General features: G+C 31.2%; 1 protein-coding gene across 3 annotated transcripts in view; it reads left to right on the forward strand.

Moving 5' to 3' along the window:
* LOC134701642 (condensin-2 complex subunit D3-L-like) overlaps nucleotides 1-22,467 on the forward strand; it is a 56,268-nt gene extending 33,801 nt beyond the window's left edge. Inside the window, exons 30-46 of one of the 3 annotated variants that reach the window (XM_063562775.1) lie at nucleotides 2,260-2,344; nucleotides 3,725-3,829; nucleotides 4,129-4,198; nucleotides 4,524-4,608; nucleotides 7,092-7,181; nucleotides 7,752-7,862; nucleotides 8,477-8,536; nucleotides 9,224-9,308; nucleotides 11,675-11,784; nucleotides 12,318-12,598; nucleotides 14,180-14,417; nucleotides 16,096-16,171; nucleotides 16,606-16,623; nucleotides 17,958-18,071; nucleotides 19,711-19,783; nucleotides 20,353-20,389; nucleotides 22,279-22,467. In XM_063562775.1, coding sequence (XP_063418845.1) covers nucleotides 2,260-2,344; nucleotides 3,725-3,829; nucleotides 4,129-4,198; nucleotides 4,524-4,608; nucleotides 7,092-7,181; nucleotides 7,752-7,862; nucleotides 8,477-8,536; nucleotides 9,224-9,308; nucleotides 11,675-11,784; nucleotides 12,318-12,598; nucleotides 14,180-14,417; nucleotides 16,096-16,171; nucleotides 16,606-16,623; nucleotides 17,958-18,071; nucleotides 19,711-19,783; nucleotides 20,353-20,389; nucleotides 22,279-22,431 — 1,791 coding nt within the window. In that variant the 3' untranslated portion in view covers nucleotides 22,432-22,467. The remainder of the gene's footprint in view (nucleotides 1-2,259; nucleotides 2,345-3,724; nucleotides 3,830-4,128; nucleotides 4,199-4,523; nucleotides 4,609-7,091; nucleotides 7,182-7,751; nucleotides 7,863-8,476; nucleotides 8,537-9,223; nucleotides 9,309-11,674; nucleotides 11,785-12,317; nucleotides 12,599-14,179; nucleotides 14,418-16,095; nucleotides 16,172-16,605; nucleotides 16,624-17,957; nucleotides 18,072-19,710; nucleotides 19,784-20,352; nucleotides 20,390-22,278) is intronic. The other 2 variants (XM_063562777.1, XM_063562776.1) reach the window with 2 other exon arrangements.
* Nucleotides 22,468-22,485: the final 18 nt, after the last annotated feature.

Here is a 22,485-nt window from a genome sequence, read left to right on the forward strand (position 1 = left end):
AACATCATCAAGTGTTGGATAACACTGAACATCCTGAGCATTTGTTGCTTCAACTACCTTGTACTCAAAATTGTATTGAGCAAGCTGTTGTGAATGAAAACTTAAAAGTTCTTTCTTACTGTCGTCATCTCTCAGAAATCTTTGCCAATTTTGAGGATGTTTTTAATCCTGGATTCGTCTGTGTATTCCCTTTCCCCTAAATGTTGCTCTTGCTTCTTTTAGCAGCTTTCAAACTACCAGTATTGCCTATGTTCGCATCCGACACTACATCCACTGTTGTTTCCGAACGAGTATGATGATTGGGAATTATGTCCTTACCTTTATAAAATACCTTGAAACTGTAACAAGAGTGGATGAAGTCTTTGATGAGTATGGTAGTTGTAGCAACAAATGCTCAGGATATTCTATCTTATCCACCACGTTATGTATTTTAAGTGTAGCACCATGTTCACATAAAGAGACTGACACTTAAATCATGGTGCATGTGTCTCATGCAGTGAAACACGAACTTAATTGAGTCATGATCAACAGTCACTGATGATGCTGTCAATACTATTTCGCTATTCCGTGACATAGGGGCAGACAAACTATGGATTGTGTTTGGGGATGCAAAAATCTTTGGATTAATATCAATGGCCTTTCAAATGCACTAGGCAATGAGTGATCACACACACTTATTTCTGACCCATACCTTTACCGGTTGTGATACGGTTCTCTCTTTGCTTTAAAAGGAAAAAAAGACTGTGTGGGAGACATTGATGGTATTTGAGGATGTGACTTTAACATACAGAATGATGATTGATCAGCCTTAATCACCGGGGTTTTACTGTAAGATCGCACAAACTTATCAGATGGAGCTAACATGATTAACGAAGCAAGAAAGTCAATTTTTGCACAAAATGGAAAGCTCATTATAAGTGAGGCTATTCCCACGACTTGGCCTAGTCTTTTCAAGCATGTAAAACGTGCAATATTCTTATGCAGGTGTTTAGTGAGACGAGCTTGGGATTGACTTTTATGCTACCTAGTCTAGTCATTAATGGATTGCGAAGGGACAAAGAGGGTCCCTTTAAAAAAAAATATTTCTGAGACCTCATCATTTTTTCAGAAGCTTGTACATTATGGATTTAAGAAAGGATGCCGCGGTTATTTTTAATGTGGAAAACCGGATGTGCCATGCACTGCGATGTGTGCATGTGGTGATGACTGTGAATAAAAATGTATTCTTGGCCAAATAGGAATAATTTTAAATATTTTTTAATACTATAGTGATTTTGTTTTGTTTTAATCAATCCATCCAAAACTCTATATCGAAGAAATAGATTGAGGACTCATCTTTGAAATTTACGTCATATATTTTTACCGGAAGTGTCAACTTTATATCTAAACAGTTACAACATGCTAGAATAAGTGGTTTTGGGGATAACTTTAAGCCAAAAGTTTAATGACCAGCACAAAATAAAATCATTTTCTTTACATTTTGAAAAAAGTTGAAAATTTGAATAAAAAAATGATATTTCTATGTCCGCCATTTTGGTTATAACCGGAAGTAAGGATTTTTAAGACATATGTCTTATACATTCTAGCCATCAGAAGCACCAAAGAAAGGTTCCTACACAATGTAATGATAGTAGAAATATGTGAAAACACATTTCAATTACCCTCTCTAAAAAATGAGCTTATCTAAGTACAATGTCCGCCATGTTGGATTTTAACCGGCAGTGGGGTTTCTGAAGACATCTTATCTATTTAATTTATCCAAAAGTAGTAAAAAACAAAGGTCTGTACCAAATATTATGATAGTAGCATGATAATAACACATTTTTACACGCTAGCCTTCGATATTGGGCTGATTTAAGTATGACGTCCGCCATTTTGGATTTTACCGGAAGTGAGACATTTTTTTCAAATGCCTCCCTATCTGAAATAAAAGAGTAATAGTTGAGGAAGGTCTATGCCAAATTTCATGCTTGTAACAGGATGTGCACAATTTTTCACAAAGCCGCCGGACTACAATTGGCAAAGAAGAAAATAGCCTGCCCAGACAGGTTAGAAATGTGACCTTTATTGCAGGTTCAACTGTTGTCTCAAACCTTTTAAATGAATAACAATCTTATCAATTTATATATATATATTTTAGCCCTTGTAAATGCTTATTTTAAGAAAGCTGGATCTGCCATGAATATACAGGAATTCATGCTGTGAATATGAAACAGCTGTTGTACCATGCATTGATTTTAAATTTATATTTCATTACAGGAAGATTTCTTGAAATGGAAAGGAGTATTGTTCTTCCGATTCATAATGACATTACTGGATTCTAACAAAGAGATAGCAGATTTTGGTTAGTTAAGGTTATTATACCCCCGCTTTAAAAAAGGGGGGGGTATACTGTTTTACCTCTGTCTGTCAGTCCGTCCGTCAGTCCGTCAGTCCGTCCCATGAAACTTTCGTCACATTTTTCTCAGGAACTACACATCCACCCTTTCTGTAATTTGGTATCAACATTTATATATGTCGACCATACCGTGTGATGCGTTATCAGATTCATCACTTGACAACTTCCTGTTTACCGAACACTTGTATGATTTCACACATGATAGCCAAGTTGAAAATTTTCGTCACATTTTTCTCAGGAACTACAATACAAGGATTTCTGAAATTTGGTTTCAGGGTTTATCTAAGTCAGCTATACTGTGTGATGCGTTTTCAGATTGATCACTTTAGAACTTCCTGTTTACCGAACACTTGTATGATTTTACACATGATAGCCAAGTTGAAAATTTTCGTCACATTTTTCTCAGGAACTACAATACAAGGATTTCTGAAATTTGGTTTCAGGGTTTATCTGAGTCAGCTATACCGTGTGATGTGTTTTCAGATTGATCACTTGACAACTTCCTTTTTATCGAACACTTGTATGATTTTACACATGATAGCCAAGTTGAAAAATTTTGTCACATTTTTCTCAGGAACTACAATTCAAAGATTTCTGAAATTTGGTTTCACAGTTTATTTAAGTCAGCAATACCGTGTGATGCGTTTTCAGATTGATCACTTGACAAATTCCTGTTTACCGAACACTTGTATGATTTTACACTTGATAGCCAAGTTGAAAATTTTCGTCACATTTTTCTCACGAACTACAATACAAGGATTTCTGAAATTTGGTTTCAGGATTTATATAAGTCAGCTATACCGTGTGATGCGTTTTCAGATTCATCACTCGACAACTTCCTGTTTACCGAACACTTGCATATTTTTACACTATTAATATTATCCACTTGAGGTGGGGGTATCATCAGTGAGCAGTAGCTCACAGTTTCACTTGTTAAATATATGAAGGATATTTAACATTTTAAAACAAAAACATTTTTCTTGAATAAAAAGTTATGATGATTATGTTAATGGAACAGCAACCCTAAATCACTAATTATCAATTTCTGCTATGAGATCAGTAATCCTTATTTAGAGATTTTATCTTCCATGCATTGAAGAGTTATCAGATAATTATGAATGACAGAAGATATAGAATATACTTCAATGAGAGAGCAACCCAACGACACTAATAACAAAAAAAAAAATCTATAAGTTTTTCCATTAAAAAACTTCGAACATTACAATACAAATAGCATTATGAAAAATGGATTAAAAATTCTTTTATGAAATTCAATATTTTGTCTTAGAAAAGCTAGATTGGTTAGATAACATGTTTTAATTTCAGCTGAGTTCTGTCTGGTTCATTTATTGATGCAGAGACACCCTACCATGTTCTTCCAACATTTCCTAGAGTGTATATTTCATTTTAATGCCTATGAAGATCATGCAAGTAAGTGTACATAAATTGTTTTATGATGCTTCTTCTATCTTCTATCAGAAATTGAATAATGTGCTAGTCTTTTGAAGAGTTAAATATGTAGATTGTTGATTTATTGACGGTGAATATATTAAGTTTTTCTTTGACAGAAGGAAAATGCTAGTTTTTTTCATGCATATTTTATTTATTTATAGGTGAATTTGTGGTTCCCATATATACTCATGAAATCTACAATAAATGTAAGACTAAGAACAATAATTAATCCACAGTAATAGCACCACAGAGTTTATACAATATCACTTTACTTCCAGCATTCAACAAGTTTCCACAAAATGAGAAAGAAAAGAGAATGTTTTGTTTGAAAGGGGACCATAATGCCAGGTAGTGTATGGTTTTATATCAAAAAAATTATAATCCTTACTGAAAATTCTGGTAATAAATCTAATACTTGAAATACAAAATGGACTACCATGATAACTGACTAAACATTAAAAAAAAGTCTAACATAGAAATATCTAACCTAAAAGAAATGACTGTTATGTTTTAAAATTTGGAATAGCCATAAAGGGAAGATTTAAATTTAAGAAAAAAATGTTTGAGAAAATTTGGGTAAATAATGCCCATAAGGATTTCTTTGTTCATCTTATTATTCAATTAATCTATGTCTGATTTGTAATTGAAGAGTATTTATGACTTTATTTTACAGCAAAAGATTAAAGCTATATTTGTTTATGTTGGAGTATATGACTGATGAACACAGATTTCAGATGACCGCCAAAATGGCACAAGAGGTATATAACAACAGTTACTTGACATTGTTAATGAAAAAGTATTGTGCATCACTTTCTGAAGGACTTGAAACTGTCACAAAATTTATTAAGTTTGATATGTGATTTTTTATGCCCCACCTATGATAGTAGAGGGGCATTATATTTTCTGGTCTGTATGCTCCCTATGATATGTTCTTTCTAATTTGAATGTCAAATTAAGGTATAGTTTTGATGATGTTGAAGACCAATCAACTTGAAACTTAGTACACATTTTCCCGCAATTTCACAGTCCACTGAACATAGGAAATGTAAGTGTGAGTGGGCCATCCATGGACTATGGACACATTTCATTTAAAATATTATGTGACTTCAGTAATAATTAGGTCTTTCCACCTTTCTGGTCGAAAGACCTATTGAATTTGTTCTGATTATTATTATTTTATTAAGTCTTTCCACTTTTCTGTGGAAAGACTTATTGTTTTTGTTCTGATTATTATTATTATTTATTTTTTTTCTTTTTCCGCCAACTTTTGTTCCTGCGATAAATGTTTGTTTCGCAATATGTCGCTTAGATATTTCTCATAGTGTATGGTCTAGTTTATGCGCTTTTAAATTTTACCCTGCTAAGCCGAACCCTTTTCTTCGTAAGAGTTATCTCCCTATTCACTGTTTATCATCAGAGTGTATCTCCTTCGTAACAAAAAAAGATAGCGACAAAAGTCATTTTACAAATTGTTCGTTACATCCTCAGTAATTTTTGGCGTATTTGGATCGAAGCGATTGGATGAAATTTTATATGAGTTATCTACCTTTACGGAATAAAATTGTTCGTATGTTTTTTTAACTCATAAACCGTTAACCGTATAACTCTGGCATGTTTTTATTTCACTCTCCTGGGTCCTAACTTAGAAAATTAGGTCAAGGTCAAAGGTCTAGGTCAAGTTCTCAATAGTGACTTTTGCTTGTTTTTGCATTTTCTCCAACACTTTGAGAGATACATATAAAAGAACAAGTGCAAAATGTCTGCTTTATTGTAATGAAGATATGCTACATTTAGTCTTATACAATTAAATGGCATCTTATAGGAGTTGGTGCCCCTGGAATGTCTTGATATGAGGTTATTTGATTATTACTTCAATTAAGTTCATTATAAAGACATTTGACCTTATACAAAAGGTTAAGTGACAAATGACATTGAAAAATGGCTACCGAAAGTGACCTTGAGAAAACCGGAAGTAGCTTTTTTTGCAATTTTTTCACATAAAAGTACTCAGAATCTATATATTTTGTCATATAGATACATGAACTAAAAATGACTTCCAACAAACCGGAAGTGGTCAATTACCTCCCATTCTGCATACAAAGGTTTATAGAAACTATATATTTTTGGAATCAGTGTGATAGAAGCTATCATATGAGACCGAATGTGACATTCATTTGACCGGAAGTAGCATATTATCTCCCTTATATCACTCAAAAAGATAATTAAACCATCATTTATCGCAACAGTATGAAGAAACTACCTTCTTATCCAAATTTCTTTGGTGTGGAAAAACTTTCAATTGTTCTCTGAACAATTGGTTTTTAATTTCTATTTTTTTTCTTCCGCCTAATTTTTTTTCTTGCGTAGTATTGATGTTTCAAAAGATGCCGCTCAGATATTTGGAATATGATATTGTATAGTTTATATGCTTTAAAAAATTGACAACAACATAACAAAATACTTAACGTTGTAAGAGTTATCTCCCCAAACACTGTTTTTCTTGTGGCCACTACTCCTTTGCAACCGTAAAAGATTTCAACAAATTTATTTTATCAAATTGCTCGTTACATCTGAAAGATTAAGATTTTCATTTGGACTAAAGCTTTATGGAGACTCCATATGAGAGTTATTCCCCCTTTTTCATTTGAATCAAGTGATATGCATTTCTAACTAGTAAACCATAAGTGATAGAGACCTAGTGTCTTCAGATTTGAGGTCCTTTGTCCTAAAATATGAAAATGAGGTCAAGGTCAAAGGTCAAGGTCATTTTCTAAATTTTGATTTTGGCTTATTTTCACTTATTTTCAAATACCTTATGACATATTGACGAATAATTTTTCATAAATTGTTTCCTTACTTGTATATTTTGGTTGAAAGGGTGCGCAGACAATAAATGGGAGTTTTTGCCCATCTCACATTAAGAATTACGCTTAAAGTGATATTACTCAGTAACCAAACATATTAAAGACCTAGGGTCTTTTGATTTAAGGTCCTTGGTTTGTGACCTTGAAATTGAGGTCATAGGTCATAGGTTAATAGGACGTTCTAGATTTTCACCTTTGCTTTAAATTTAAATTAATTCATCATAAAGCCATAAGAACTAACATTTTAAACTGATTTTTCATATTTCAATATCAAAATAGATCTTTTCTAGTGGAAAGACCTTCAATTGTTCTCTGAACAATTGGTTTTTAATTATATATAGTTTGATGTATAATGGTACATGATAAATATTTTCCAGATACTTGGTGGTGTGGTTGATGGAATTATACCACTGAATGATAAAAGCAGTGTTTTGTTGAAGGATACATTAGCTATACTTAGTAGTAAGGTAAGTAAGACCTTTTCTCTCACTTATAACTACTATATGATCTTTAATTTTCATTGGTGTTAAATTTCATTGATTGAGGGAAAAAAACATATTTGTGAATACATTATATCATGGTTTTAACAAATTCTTCATACAAGCCTTTATGAAAGTTGAATTGTGTCCAACAATAAAACCTATGAAATCCATCAAATTAGTACCAAAGGAATAATTACATTTCCACTGCATTAGCCATTGTAAGAATGAATGAATTTCACAAGTAATGAAGTGAAATATACATGTATTAAAAAAAATGGTTATATTTTTTTAAAATGGTTATAATTTTTACTGATAAACTTTTGACATGTTGTTGCTTATGATGTACTGGTAAATTGAAATGAAATTTTACAATTTTTAGCAGAAAGGACTATTCAAACATGTTCTTTTAAGTTAGATATGGAATAATATGTAACAGTATGTATCTACAAATTTATTCTAACTGTAATTTTGCACATGATGTGTACACTTCAGGTTGCCATTTAGCAGAGTAGGTCACAAAATATTGTAAGAAATCCATTTATGTCTTATTTTTAGGAAATTAAACTGTCTTCATTACGTGCCAAACCACAGGATGAGATGGCTGGTGACGATGAAGAAAGGGCTGCTGTTGTCATGGCAGTGGCTAAAAAGACATTAATCACACAGGTACACATGTACTTAAACTAACTTAATGATTTAGAACCTGTTCAAGGTTAAAAACATTAAAGAGCAAGTCAATAAATTAAAAGAAGGACCTTCCCCTGCTTGACTAGTTAAGGTGGTACTTAACACTACAGGGAGATAACTCTGTAAAATAAATCAGCTAAACATTTTAATTACGTTGTGTTGTTAAAGGAATATTAAGCTTCTCAATGATCAAAATCAGTGTTTGTCAAACTGCTATATCACCAGTGTAATTTTTCTGATAAAATGGTTGGTTCAAATTTTTTGAAAGTTTTATATTTTTGTCAAAGGATTATAGTAAATAATTTTTTTTTTGTCAAAATTTCAAGAAAATTAAACGAGCCAAATTAATTTAAGTTAAGTGTTGGGTACCACCTTAATACAATTTCTTATTTCTACTCTGAATCGTCTAGATCATTTAAATGAAAAATATTGGTATTTCATAATTTTCAAAATTTGTACGAACTTTGTGAAAAGATCAGAGGTTAATGCAAACATATTACAAAGAATTAATGAAAAAAATAATAATGTAATTTGTATTTTAAACAAATTTAAAAAAATGCATTTTATTTCATCCCTTTCATATTTCATTTCAGGTTGTGAAGAAAAATGTTATAGAAAATATTGTGCCAATTGTTGTCTCTCTTAAACACATGGTAAGTGAAAGTTTATAACTATCTTACTGAAATTAATCAAAAGAACTATAATTAGATAAAAATTTGCCTCTCATGCCTACCATACATTCAATTATTGAATAGCATTCAGCTAATTTGATCTGAAAATGATTTTACAATGATTTTCGAATTTTGAAATCTTCATACATCAGGGATGATAACTTAATTTAATTTTAGATGTAACACGTCTTCTGATTGGCTGACATTATTTTGTTATCCGCCCATCGACATAATTTAGTTATGTGACTGTGACGTCATGAACGTTTTTTCATGGTTTTCTACAGTTTAAAATGGAATTTAGAATTAAATCATAAGAAATGACTAATATTTTTTATGTCTATTCGAAATATCATAAAAAATTTGTTGCACACTGTTAAATAACCCGCTACTCGCGTTATTCAGTGTGCACCAAATGTTTTATGTTATTTTTTCATAGACAGAAATAATATTGCAGTCATTCCTTAAATGTATAATGAAATAAACTATTATATTTTATATCAAGCACCTTTTAACATTGATTTGACTCAGATGATTTGTTGTTACCAGCATAAATCTCTGCTTTTTATTGATTGTGAAAGTGAAATTGCATTTTATTACATGTATTTGAAACTTGATTGATTGTCAATTTGCCATCATTATGTATTGTTACATACTACATCTACATTGCAGTTAGAACAACAAAGATCTACAGTATTGAAAGACCTGATGATGTATCTTAGAGAACTGCTGAAAGATTATAAAAATGAAGTACAAGGTATAGGCTTATTATTTTATTGTCCTGAAGGTGTAGTACTGTTTCTATAATTCTTCGTCAAATTATCCCTTTCTGCACCCATTGTATAAAATTTTTTTAATCAATGTGTGGTTATTTTGATCTCAGTTCTTCATTGGTTAAAATCTGATTGTGATGTTGAATTTTCTTGTTTTTCTCTGAATTTCCTGTTGTGACGACATGAAAAAAAAGACCATGCCTGATAACGTCTCATAGAAAGAACACATCTCTTGGCAGATAACTCGAAAAGAAGGACAAGTTTTGCCTGCTTTCTATTTGAAAATCATTAGAGAAACAGAGTGTAACAAGATATTTATCCACTCTCGACTGTTAAATTTTAAATATTTTAAACGCTCTCATACATGTGACAGAGTTGTCAAGCCACAACTGGAGATTTGGAAATTTTCAGCTGGAGTTTGGGCCTCATAACTGGAGATTTTTTATCGACCTTTTTATCGACATACGCAAGATTTTTTTGTGTGTGTTTAAACTGCATATCTTCCTTTTTTGTTAAAACACAACAATGATTCCACACCTTCAAGCACCTACATAGCCATTTTTACTTAGTAAAATCAAGGATTTGTATAGATAGACTCTAACTTTGGTAAAATAGAAGATAAGGGGGGGTCAAATATTTGTTCATCATAATTTTATATCATGTATATAGTTCAAGATAAAGTAATCAGCCATCATACATTGTTGGCAATAAGTAAATATGCTTTGACCACATAGGCAACTTTTGTACCCCTACTGAACATTTCTGTAACAGAAGGTGTTGAATTGATAAAGTTGTGAGCTTTCTGTTGGGTAGCTGTCTCCATATTTTTGGTCAAGTAATTAGGGACACCATAGTCAGCTTTGCATGAAGTGTAGTAAGCATGGTCATGACTCTTGGCACTGGACTTTCACATTTTTTTTTTGTTTTGGCTAGATACTGTGTCTTCTTTAATTTGATGCTGGGGTACATGTATTTGGTGATAACATACAGTTTGCATTTTGTGAAATAATAAGACAAACACACTTATTTAGGTGTTCCATTGGACAAGATAGAAGACATATCATATTTGAGTTGATTTTATTGTCTTTGATGTTTAATATAAACTAAGTCTGTTCCATGTTTTCAACAGCATCAAAATTTATGAAAGTCGATGTTTATATAACATTGTTCCATTGTCAGAATCACTTTTAATCATCCACACATGTTTATTTAACTAGCTAGTTGATAACTAGGTAAATGCCAATCATCTTTTATTGTTGTATATACAGTCTAATCCTTAACACCTTCATTGATTACTCCAGGCTATTTTCTTATTTACCTTTTTGACACAAATTCCATTACAGGAAACTTCCGATTTTCTCGGACTTTTCCCATATCAATTTAGAGTTTCTCGGACTTTTTCCTTGTCTGTATCTATTTTGTAAACAGAAATGTCTACTGAAATTTTTTCGCGATTGACATTTTCAAAAAGCGGAAGATTTCAAATTTTAACGGGAGGGACGGAAGAGGGTCTGAAAAGCGGGAGATTTGAACTCCCGCCGGAAGAATCACATGTATGCGCTCTGCAAGCCTCACGTTTTAAATTTGAAAGTTTTACTGTCTCGTAAGGATAAATATCTTATCACACTTGATGCAGTAGTAGAATCTATATTTTTCATATATTTAGCTATACCAGATTCCATTGTAAGACCAGGAAATTTGTAATGAGATCTTTAGAAAAGTAATGTTAGAAAAAGGGGTAAAACATATTTATATATTTAAGAGCTTAAACAGGACAATTTGTCTGTCTCTTCAAATATATATATTGCATATGGAGGTTAAATGCTTAACACCTGCTTTTCATTTTTTGTTTGAGTCCTTTTAGGATTAAGGATGTTTGCTGCTCAGTTTCAAAATAAATAACTTTCCATAAAACTAGTATGTATTGAAAGTGAATAAATTGAGGAATCAAAATAGCAGAAAAAATATAGGGGTCCATGGGCTTGTTTTCGAGATATAAGCCATTGGAATTTTGGCGGGAAAATGTTCTCTCTTGATTTTTCATAGCTTAATCATTGACCAGTTAAAGTTCTCAAATACTATTAAAAAATAAATAAAATTTTATAAGACTTTTACAAATGACTTATAATTATACATATTGAAGATTTATAAAAAGAAAATGGGGGTTCATTGGGATTTTTTTTTAAGGCATTCAAATGGATAAAACCAGAGGATTATGAAAATCTGACAAAAATTCCAAAACATGACAAGCAGACAGCCTTAAGTACCATTTATATCAGTTACCTCAACATATCAGCAAAACTGAAATAGGAATAAGATTAATGATAAAATAATATTTGACATTTTACAGAGATTTTATCAGCTGACAAACAGTTGGCCACTGAGATTGAGTTTGATCTGAGAAAGTTTGAAGAACAAGAGGAAGAGACAGAAAGACAGAGGAATGCTTCAATAGTTCAGGTTCATATTCAATGATAATTTATTATGTCCAAGTAAGGCCAAACTAGGGTTTGATAATACTCATTGGGTGATTAGACCCCATATTGTTTGAGGTTCATGTTCAAGTCAGTGCTTAGTAGACTGAACTTAGGGCAAAATGTTTGTAGCCTTCACCAGCCTAAGCTTGAAAAAGCTCCTTTGAAAGAACTAGACTGCTGTTGTCTGTAATTAACATCATTTAACAAATTGTAAGTAGATGAACAGACATCATTAAAAAAACAACATCAAATCAGTATCTGATAGAATTAAAAAACAAAAACATTTACAACAATTTTAGAAAGAAGTAGCCCAGCTTGTGCACCTGTGGTGTTCTAGTAATTTTTTTTAATAGGAGGACAGTTAGAGAAATAATTGTAAGAGAAATAAACAACCACAATTGCATTAAATCTAAATAAGGGAGAGAAAAATCTGCTTACTGCAACCCTTTGAGGAATTGTAGGTGCTATTTGTAAGTCAAATTAAATATAAAATTATGGCTGTGTTTTGTTTTTCAGGCAACTTCACAGCCTGGAAGTCCAAGTGTTTCATCTAAACCAACCACCCCAGCTGGATCTAAACCAGGAACTCCTTCATCATCGAAAACTTGTTCCCCAAGATTACCAATCCATGGAAGTTCTCCTAGACCGGAGAACCATAAAGGTTCACCTAGACCTGGGTCATCAACAAGGAAAGTACAAAAAGGAGGTTCTAAACAAGGATCTGACCAGGATCGTTCTGTCATGGGTCCACCTGCAGTCCAAGTTACAGGTGCTACTCCTATGAAGACACCTGCTAGGTAAGAACACTTTATCTGCAAAATGTTTTATGAATTCTAGGAAAAGTTTTAACTTGCTGTGGATTCATTAATATTTTTTTGTTGGATACCAATTGTCATGGATTTGGTTGGTACTGAGGAACCACAAATTTAAATGTGAAACAAACTATCTAAAGGAATGTATGCATACTTTTTCTGAAACAATGTAATTAAATATCCACGAAAATGCAAGTTTCCCTCAATCAACAAAAATTGGTAAAAAATAAAAATGAATGAATCCACAGTAGTTTTTTTTTCAGATAAAGAAAGTACTTATTGACAGTGTTGTACTATAAGCATTCATACCAAAGTTGAATTTAGAAAAAATGCAAACTTAAGAAAAGCAAAATATGATATTGCCATTTATTTATCAAAATTACCTTATTTTTATTTGTCAAGAAAGATCTGTTATACAGATTTTTATGAAAGGACATGTTTTCAATAACAACTGGTCCATTCCTCATTTAGCTGGTTCTTTTTTTGATTCTGTATAAAAAGTATTGCACTTTCTATAGGTTTTATTTGTATAAAAAGATTAGAATTAGAGATATTTATAGGGAAAATATCAGTTACTTATACTTGGTAATTTCTTTTCTCAATTTTATTTAATTGATACATGTAAGTGAAATCCATATTAACCAAATTAATATCACCATTTTCACAATTTGATGTCAAATTTACTAGCAGTTTTAATATAGAAGATTCTTGCATAATAGAGTTCTGTTTTGATAAGATTTTAGGACCAGTGGTAAATTGCATATAAAAATGGTCATGTCTTATATCAAATTGTTTCTAATTTCAATGAAACATCTGATAAAAAAAAATCTTGTACTCCTGTTTAGAAGTTTATTTTTTAGGTGTATTTATTTCTATGTTTGTATAAGTGATACATGTAGGTTAAAAATGCTGTGTTTTATAGGAGATAACATATTCATTTATGCAAATAGATAAAATGTAACTTGTTAGCTTTTTTCTATTTTGTTCATCAGAAAATGGCCATTTGATTTCCAGCTCCCGCCTGCACAATACCCCTCCCCTTTCCCTCTTTGACAACCTTCCATTGGGTAATGCAATAATTGTTCACTTTCGAAGTTTATTTTATAACCTAGTTTTGTGATTTGTCTTCTGCAAATTGTCAGTGACCTGTATGTTATACTTCACCATACTGATCCTGCTAACATTTTCAAGCATACCATTTTCAGAAAAAATCTAACTAAGTTGCTCTAGATTGAACTCTGAATAGATGTACAAACCTGTAAAATATATTTATTTTGCTGAAATACCAAAATTCAGCTAATTCAATTAACCCCTATTGAAACAAGATAAAAAAAAATGATATGAGGTATTTTAAATAGATTTAAGACCATCACTAAATGACAATAAATAGGTGTGTTTTTTCCTTTTGAAATTTTCAAAAAATATATTTGAACATAAATTGTCAGTAAATTTTGACATCTTTGAGCACTATTTTCACTTTGATGTTTGAATAAAAATTGTCAGTAAATTTTGACATCTTTCAACACTGTTTTCACTTTGATATTTTACTAACATTACATATTACAGGGAAGCCTCACTTTCTACATTAGCAATCCTTAATTCTGCTAGGAAGGCATTTGAGAGAGCTCAGAATATTCATGACAGTCTATCAAAGAGTTCCACAGAAGAACCAGCTTCAACTGAGGCACTGACCTTCGAATCACCAGCTCTGAAGAAAAGTTCCAAACGCAAATCTATTTTGAAAGAAAAGAAAAAGAGTCATGATGATGAAGATGAAGATGAGAGTCCACATCTTGGAGTCAGGGTAGGCTCATCTGCAACAATGTTTTGCAAAATCAAAACTAAGCATAACAATTTTAATGTTTAATTATGATAAACACAACAAAATAAAAGAATATGTTCTGTTAAAATGTGCAGGAAACTCTTACTTGGTTTCAAAATACATTCCATTTTCTTGTCATTGTGTTTTTCACTGCTTTTATTAAACAAAAATTGATTGTATTGAGATCTTACAATTATGTACATCTTTGTATGTAAGGGAACTTTTATTTGCCAATGGATATTAAGTAACGAACAATCAATTTTTATATGCTGTTTAATATTACTATTTTTAAGCTTGTGAATTTCTTTTGTTATACAGTAGATTCCACTTAATTGCATACCGCTTAATAGCATAATTCGGTTAATTGCATACTTTTCTCCTGCACAAAACCATTTCCCATTCATCTAATGTTAAATTGTACGGTTATATGCATAGCCCCACAAGTGGCATTTCGGTTAATTGCATAGAAAATAATCGCCAGCTAGATATGCTTAGTTAAAACTGACGAGATTTTTGACCGGAAACCGCAATTTGGTAAAAAAAAAATTCTTGAATGCATCATATTTTTTTTATATTATTTCACATTTACTTCTGTGTTATTTAAATAAAGTTTTAAAACAGTTTCTTTCGTGTTTATATGAATATAAAGGCCTCGTTGTGTACACAGGTAAACTTTCCCATATTCTATTTTAAGCCTCGAGGTCATAAAAATGTCAATCAGCTGATTGTTGTAAAAACACAACCATTCTATGATCTATCTCAAAAGGTGTTAATTATTGATTGCATTTCAAACATTGTTCATAGATTACATTTTGGGTGTATTTTTAAAACAATAACGCCTGCTAATGATCGATCATTATCCCAATGTGCAATCTCGTAATTTGGCAAGGGGTGATCTACATTCGATATGTTAAATATTACAGGGCATTTATATATGGTTGAAGAATTTCAACATCAATCTTTCATTTTAAATTATTTTTTGAAAAGAACATTAACTTAAAATTATTATATTGTCTCACTTTTAACACTCGTGTCCAGCAAATAACCCGTGCAGGGCCCCATTACCTGTTAACTGCTTTGCATATCGGAAACTAACGAGGTTAAAGTAACAGTGTTACATCACTGTGCAATCGGTAAATACTGCATATTAAAGGCAGTTCATTACACATTTATTGTATCAAATGATTATAAACTGTGTAGTATTGTTCAACAGTTTGTTTTAATCAAAGCGTAACAATATAATTTGTACATCCGGGTCATAGAAACAAATCTATTTTTAGAACAATTTTATTTTCGTATCTCAGGTAAAGGAAAAGTCGGTACATAAATAAACTAAAACTAAATGTGTTTATAAACTTTATTGAAAGAATAAACAATGAAATAAAATGCATGACACTAGACAAATAACTTTTATTAGAATAAATAATAATTCAATATGTTGTAAGTGGATTATGGACGTTCATCTTTCTTCAGGATTTCCTTTACTGATCTGCACTATCGATGTTATTAGACTCCGTATTTTGGCATTTCGGATATAAGCATACTCCGCTTTATTGCATAATTTCGTCTGACAAATAGGCTATGCAAATAACCGGAATGTACTGTATAAAGAAGTGAACTCTCTAATTGCATATTTCATAATTGTTTATATTTAATACAGTTTGCAGAAGGGGTAAAGGACAAAGCCACCCCTCCCAGGGCCCTCAGAGGTAACAGGGCGATAAGCACACCCTCAGGTAAATATTTAGTTCAATCCTTGCATCAATGGCTGAAATGTCCTGAAATAAATCATGGTATTTCTGTTATTTCAACATATTTGCCCCAATGTTAAAAAAGCATTATTTGTAAATTGGCTTATAGTCATTGATTTCAGGTACTTTGAATTCTTAAGCGCTAGCTAGCCCCTAGCTTCATTTATTTGATTTAAAAAATAAGGAAACAAGGTGCGATTTTTCTGTGAGACAATTATTCATCAGAGTTAAAATAAAGAAGTAATTATCCTGTTTTATTATTTGACTAAATTCTTTACATCTTGAAACTATATATATATATGCAGAGTGTAAAGGCACTTTTGTTCTATGATGATATGACAGATTTTCAAATTAAAAACAGGAGATTTATGAAATTACTTGTTAATTATTTTCTAACTTTACGATATTTCTTTTTACAGCCTTTTATCATGATGACGGTAATTTTTGTGATTGCATGTATAGATTAGAACTTCTGCTTACATGGACATTATTTAGAATTGATTTTATTATACAAGCAAATTGGTACCGTTTGCATAATTTATTTTTACAAAATCATTTTTATTTGCTTTTTAGTTCCTGCTTTTACTGTTATTTTTTTTCTTCAATTTTCAAAAATGTTTATTATTGATTTCTTTTCTGTCAACAAAATCACACAAGTTTTTAAAATAAAACGTTAAATATTTGTAAAAAATAACCAGAAAACTAAGAAAACCCACATGTTCTTTAATAATATTGGATTATTTTCAATCAAAATATAGAAATTTATATTATTTTACCCTTTATTGAAGTAATGTCTAAAAATCTTTAGAAGCATAATTAGAAATATAAAACAGAAACATTGGCTTTAGAAAATATACCTGTTATGCTTGCATACAATTGTAGCTTACTTTATATTCACACCTTGTAGATTAGAATAATTATATAGTGGAACATTAACAACATAATATTTGTATAAAATATTTATTAGACTAATATGTATTTTAAGTGAATATTCCAGATTATTGTGTGTAGACATATTATTTATTTTACTACCTTTCTGTTCCACTTGCATCTTTGTAAAAAAAACACTCATTTTAGTATTGGCTGTCATTGTTTTCAATTTTATCGCCAATAGGATAAATGGGGTATATTTTTTTCCAAAGTTGTCTATTAATTTACATTCAGCAGATAATTTATTTGAATTCACTGCAAATACATACATATTTGTGTGTCATGCCTTTGTCAAATAATTTTACCCAGTTTTTAACAAGCATTGTATTATATTGTCAATCACCCTGTTTTCTATGTAAAATGAAGTAAATTATTTTTCTTAAGGTGGTACCTAACACTACAGGGAGATAACTCTGTAAAATCAGCAGAATGTTTTAATGAAGTTGTGTTCATAAGGGAATATTAAGCTTCTCAATGATCAAAATAAGTGTTTGTCAAACTGCTATATATCCAGTGTAATTTTTCTGATTAAACAGTTGGTTCAAATTTTTTGAAATTCTTATATTTTTGTCAAAAGGTCAAAGTAATTACTTTGTCAAAATTTTAAGAAAATTAAACAAGCCAAATTAATTTTAGTTAAAGTGTTAGGTACCACCTCAAATGCTTTATGATAAAGATTTGTGCAATTTCCAATAACTTGACAAACAACAAAATAAATAAGTTTACAAGTGAGTCTGTAATTATTATTTACCGCAAACCTTAATAAGTAAACTCTGCTTGGAGACTTTCTCAATCGGTGACAACTTCTTTGAAATTTAAAGTCAGATGTTATTTATTTTAGGTGTATTGAACAACATCACTTTCCATGCTGATCAAAATGTAACACTTATACCACCGTCACCAATCCCAACCTGTATGCCTATCAGAGTGTTCGGTGATGCTTCAGATGAAAATGGTAAGGCTTTACTTTCTCAGTTTCAACACAACAGTTGAATACACATTGTTTCTTCTTCTTGGTACTTGTTTCGGGTTTCCTGAACTTTTATGATTGATGGCTTTAATATATGATATACAGAAGATTTTCATTATCTTCATCCCTGTAACAGGCATGAAATCAAAAACTTACTAATTATAAATTTAATAATTTATTCATATCTGTCATCTTCCTCAAGGGAAGTAATCCCACTTTAGACTATTGTATGACATATCAGCTAATCAGTTATACTTATTGAACAAGCTTTAGAACTAGGAAGATGAACAAGAACTAGATAACAAACTGTTTTCTCATTTTATGCTCCATTGAATTTTTTTTCTCCGGATACTTGATTTGCATAGGATTTTTTTAATAAAATGCAGAACATATGCTTTAAAGTATTAAGGCATTGTGAAAAACAACTATTTCATCAAATGAATTTAAGTCAGATATTCCTATGATATTCCTTTTCATATTGGATATAAATTTTATTAAGTCAACTGCAGACACTTTGTAGTCAAAGTGTTTCAACTGAGGTACTACACAGGCGTCAACAAGGGTCATTATGGATGAAAGGGTTTAATAGTTGAGGGGCCTTATTTTTGTGTATTTGGTTAAAATTTTGGGTTTAGATAGTTTGTGATCATATTAACTTGAAGCTTATTACACATGTTCACTATGAAGAGAAATGTTTAATATATATGCCATATAAGGGTTTTGACAAAAATCTGGGTCAAACCCTAATTTGACATATACAGTCAAACCTGTATAAACCTGTGTTAAGCAGTTGCTCTCGTAAAGTATCAAACGTGACCTCTGAAGTGAGGTGATCTTTTAAATAGTTCTGAAAAAAAATCTGATTCAGATTTTACATAATGGCCGAAACGATGAAAATTATTTAAGTGTTTTCAATCGGTAAAGTTATTGTTCCTGCCAACAGAGTAATAAACAAGGGCTGATACCCGCACTTTTAATATGAAGAAACATTTGAAATAGTTAATATTTGTGGAAAAGAAAGTTGATGATAGGTTATTGATGGAAACTGAAAGGAATGGAACACAATGAATTCTCAAATTCATCACCTTTTGCACATCATCAGTTCCAAACGGGGTTCTGATTTTCATTTTGACCTCGATACTGAACACATATATCTTATTGTCATGATTGCATTTTGATTCTTAAAAACATGAAGATGACCCATTTAAAAAGTTAAAAAAATGAAGAAAAAAAAAAAAAAAAAGTTGAAACAAAAATTTTGTGAGAAGATTAAGTGAAAGCTTACTGCCCCTTGAAAGATTAAGTGAAAGCTGACTGCAGTGCACTAGACAGAGAGGCTGAAAGAGGCAGTTAGAGGCTAGTGACCACTAAAATGAGGTGACTGTTAAGGCAGGTTTTAGTGTATATTAAGCAGTTGACTGATTATGGAACTGTGACAGAGGAAGTGGAAACATGTTCTTGTTTACCAATAAAATAAACCAGTTTGAGCCAAAATAAATCTAATTTACATCAACATAAAGTAAAAAGAAATTTACAGGAACATAGCCTAAGCAATGCAAGTATTAAACAACTTTTACAAGCTATTACAATTGTTAGCAAGTTATGTTATTTCTACATATTTCAGCCACTCCTGGAACACCTCAAAAAGGAGCACAGGGTAGTAAAGATACAGTTTACATGTTCTCTCCAGATAAACCGTAAGTAATGGGTTTCAAGATAAATCATTTTTTAATACAGTGATAACTTTCAAAATCAAAACAGTATAAAATTAACTCCTGTTAAAAGATGTATAATGTCTTCATATTTATAAATATGTAGAATTGACAAGTTATATGACTTAGTTTATAAGACCTATAAAGAAAATAAAAAATCATCTAAGAAAAGCTAGGATGTGTTTTAATTCCCAAAATAATTTTGTTTGCAATTTTCTTTATTAAAATGTACCCGAAGATAAAATAGGGAAAGTAGTTCAAAATAAAAATCTGTATGACACCAACTTCATTTGCATGTGACATTTAACAAGACCAAATGAATCATAGTAAAGTATTAAAATAACATGAAATTTTCAAGATAGGTCCTGAAACAGAATAAAATACAATAGAATAATATGGTCAGATCATATGTTTTTGTATGTCATATGAACATGTACAATGCATTCTTTTTAATGGAAATTGTGGCATCATAATTCATTTTAAGTAGCAGAAAAAACTACTGATCTGAGGTATATACATATTAAATTCACAAACTCATTTATTTTCATATATAGGTTACCACGACCCAGGAAATGGAATATCAAATCACCTGTAAGTACATAAGTTTGATATACATGAGTCTCCTATCATTATTTATTTAGAATATTAGACCTGGGTATTATAGTTTTGTCTGAAAAAGGTTCATTTGGTGAGGGGGGGGGGGGGGGGGGGGAGAAAGACAAATACAGGTTGTGCACCAATAGATGTATCAACTGACCTAAAACTGACCTATGAAATAAAAATACTCCTTTAATTTGTCCTGAGTTTTTTTATCCTTTGGCATCAACATTTGATGAAGTTTGTGTTTGGACATATCTCTGTATTGGCAGCTTTAAATCGTGCATGTCAAGTATGTTCATCTGGTGGTGGCAGTGGCATCAAGTAACTGTTAAAAGCTTAATATTGCAGAGGGTGTAAGAGCTAGAGAAGTAGCATAAGGATAGTTTATACTTTGACGTGTTTTTTTTTGTTGATCTGATAGAAGTAACCTGACCTTATAAATTAATTTCTCTTAAGATTTGATTACTCTGAGGAAATGATTGACAGTTTTTGGACTATAGATGATTGTCAGGTGTGGTCTGATAGGATTCACCTGACCTTGACCTCTTTATGTGGTAAAATGAATAATTTAGCTTTCACTCTTAATTCAGTTTCTCAGTTACTATGTGGAAAAGTTCAAAATGTTTTTGTCTCTCAAAATAGTTACTAAGGTGTACATGTATATCTGACAGGATTCACTTGACCACATATCAATTGCTTATTGATAATTGATAACTATCGGTTAGGGTTCCAGATTTGAGGAAAAGTTCTAAATCATCCAGAGAAATCGTAAACTCCTATTATATAACAAAACTGCTAACCGACATTCCAAATACCACTGGAGGTACACGCAAATTATGTAACACACAGTTTTTAGATGTATATGTACATGCATGTTGTAGCTGTAGCAGAACTCATTTAATCAGAGATATGTGGTGGGAGTTTATAATTGAAAAATTTCCATTGCATTTATTTGTGGAACTTTATTCATACAACGATGAAGAGTTATATTGTATTCTCTTGGGGAAGCATGTAACAACAAACAATATAGACACCGACAGTTTTCATAATCTTTGTCATGTGCACGTTGCACACTGTGTCGCTGCATATTGTAGATTAAGGAGAACATTGATTTGTTAATGTGCCAGTGCATGAACCGTCGTTAGTGAGAGCAATTTTTGTCAAAATTTTCTTCAGTTATATAAATAAGCACAGAGCTATATTTTGTTATTGTACATATTGTAATATTATATTTAGGAGATAACTGTATTGTATTTTAAGCTTGGCCTTCGTAAAACTTGATTTTACTGTCGTAAATATCCGTTTACCTATCTCCGCTCCGCGTCGCTAGGTAAACTCAATTTGCGACAGTAAAATCGACGTTTTACGAAGGCCAAGCTTAAAATACAATTACGTTACAAACTAATTGCATTAGAATGTGTTATTATCATGTTTTGAAAACTTTTGTAATTTGATCTGTTTACATATATGATTGTTCATTGAATCTCCTAATAGAGGAAATAAAGATATGAATGAATGTATGAAAGATGATAATTTTCAGTATTAACACTCTTGTTTTAAAGTAATGGTAGTTGTGAAAGGTGACTACCATCAGTTCCAACATTTTTCAAAAACTTCACCAAAATAAATGTTGAATAAGTTTACATGGACAGTAAGTGCAATACAAGTATTAAATTGTTATTTGGATGGAGAGTTGTCTCATTGGCACTCACACCACATCTTCCTTTATCTATGTACGTAAGATAACCATGCAGAGAATGATGCTTAGAAAAAAAACTAAACAATGAAAAACAAATTGTTAAGGACAAGACCTCTTTCTGTATCAGTATTTATTTTTCTTGTGAAATAATTTATATTTTCTTAACTCGTTCTTTTACTAGGCTCCAAGTAGAGGTGTTGTCAAAAAAGAGTCATCTGAAAATGAAGATCCCAGTGATGAAAATGAGGCTGCAGAAAACACAGAAAAAATAAATAAACAACAGACAAAACCAAGAAGTAAAACAAGACGAAGTGCTCGCTTGAGTAAATCATGAATATATTGAGTTTTAATAGTTAAACCTGCATACTGTACAGATGTATTATATATT

The sequence above is a fragment of the Mytilus trossulus genome, unplaced genomic scaffold (genome assembly GCF_036588685.1).
Source record: "Mytilus trossulus isolate FHL-02 unplaced genomic scaffold, PNRI_Mtr1.1.1.hap1 h1tg000247l__unscaffolded, whole genome shotgun sequence".
Taxonomy (NCBI): Eukaryota; Metazoa; Mollusca; class Bivalvia; order Mytilida; family Mytilidae; genus Mytilus; species Mytilus trossulus.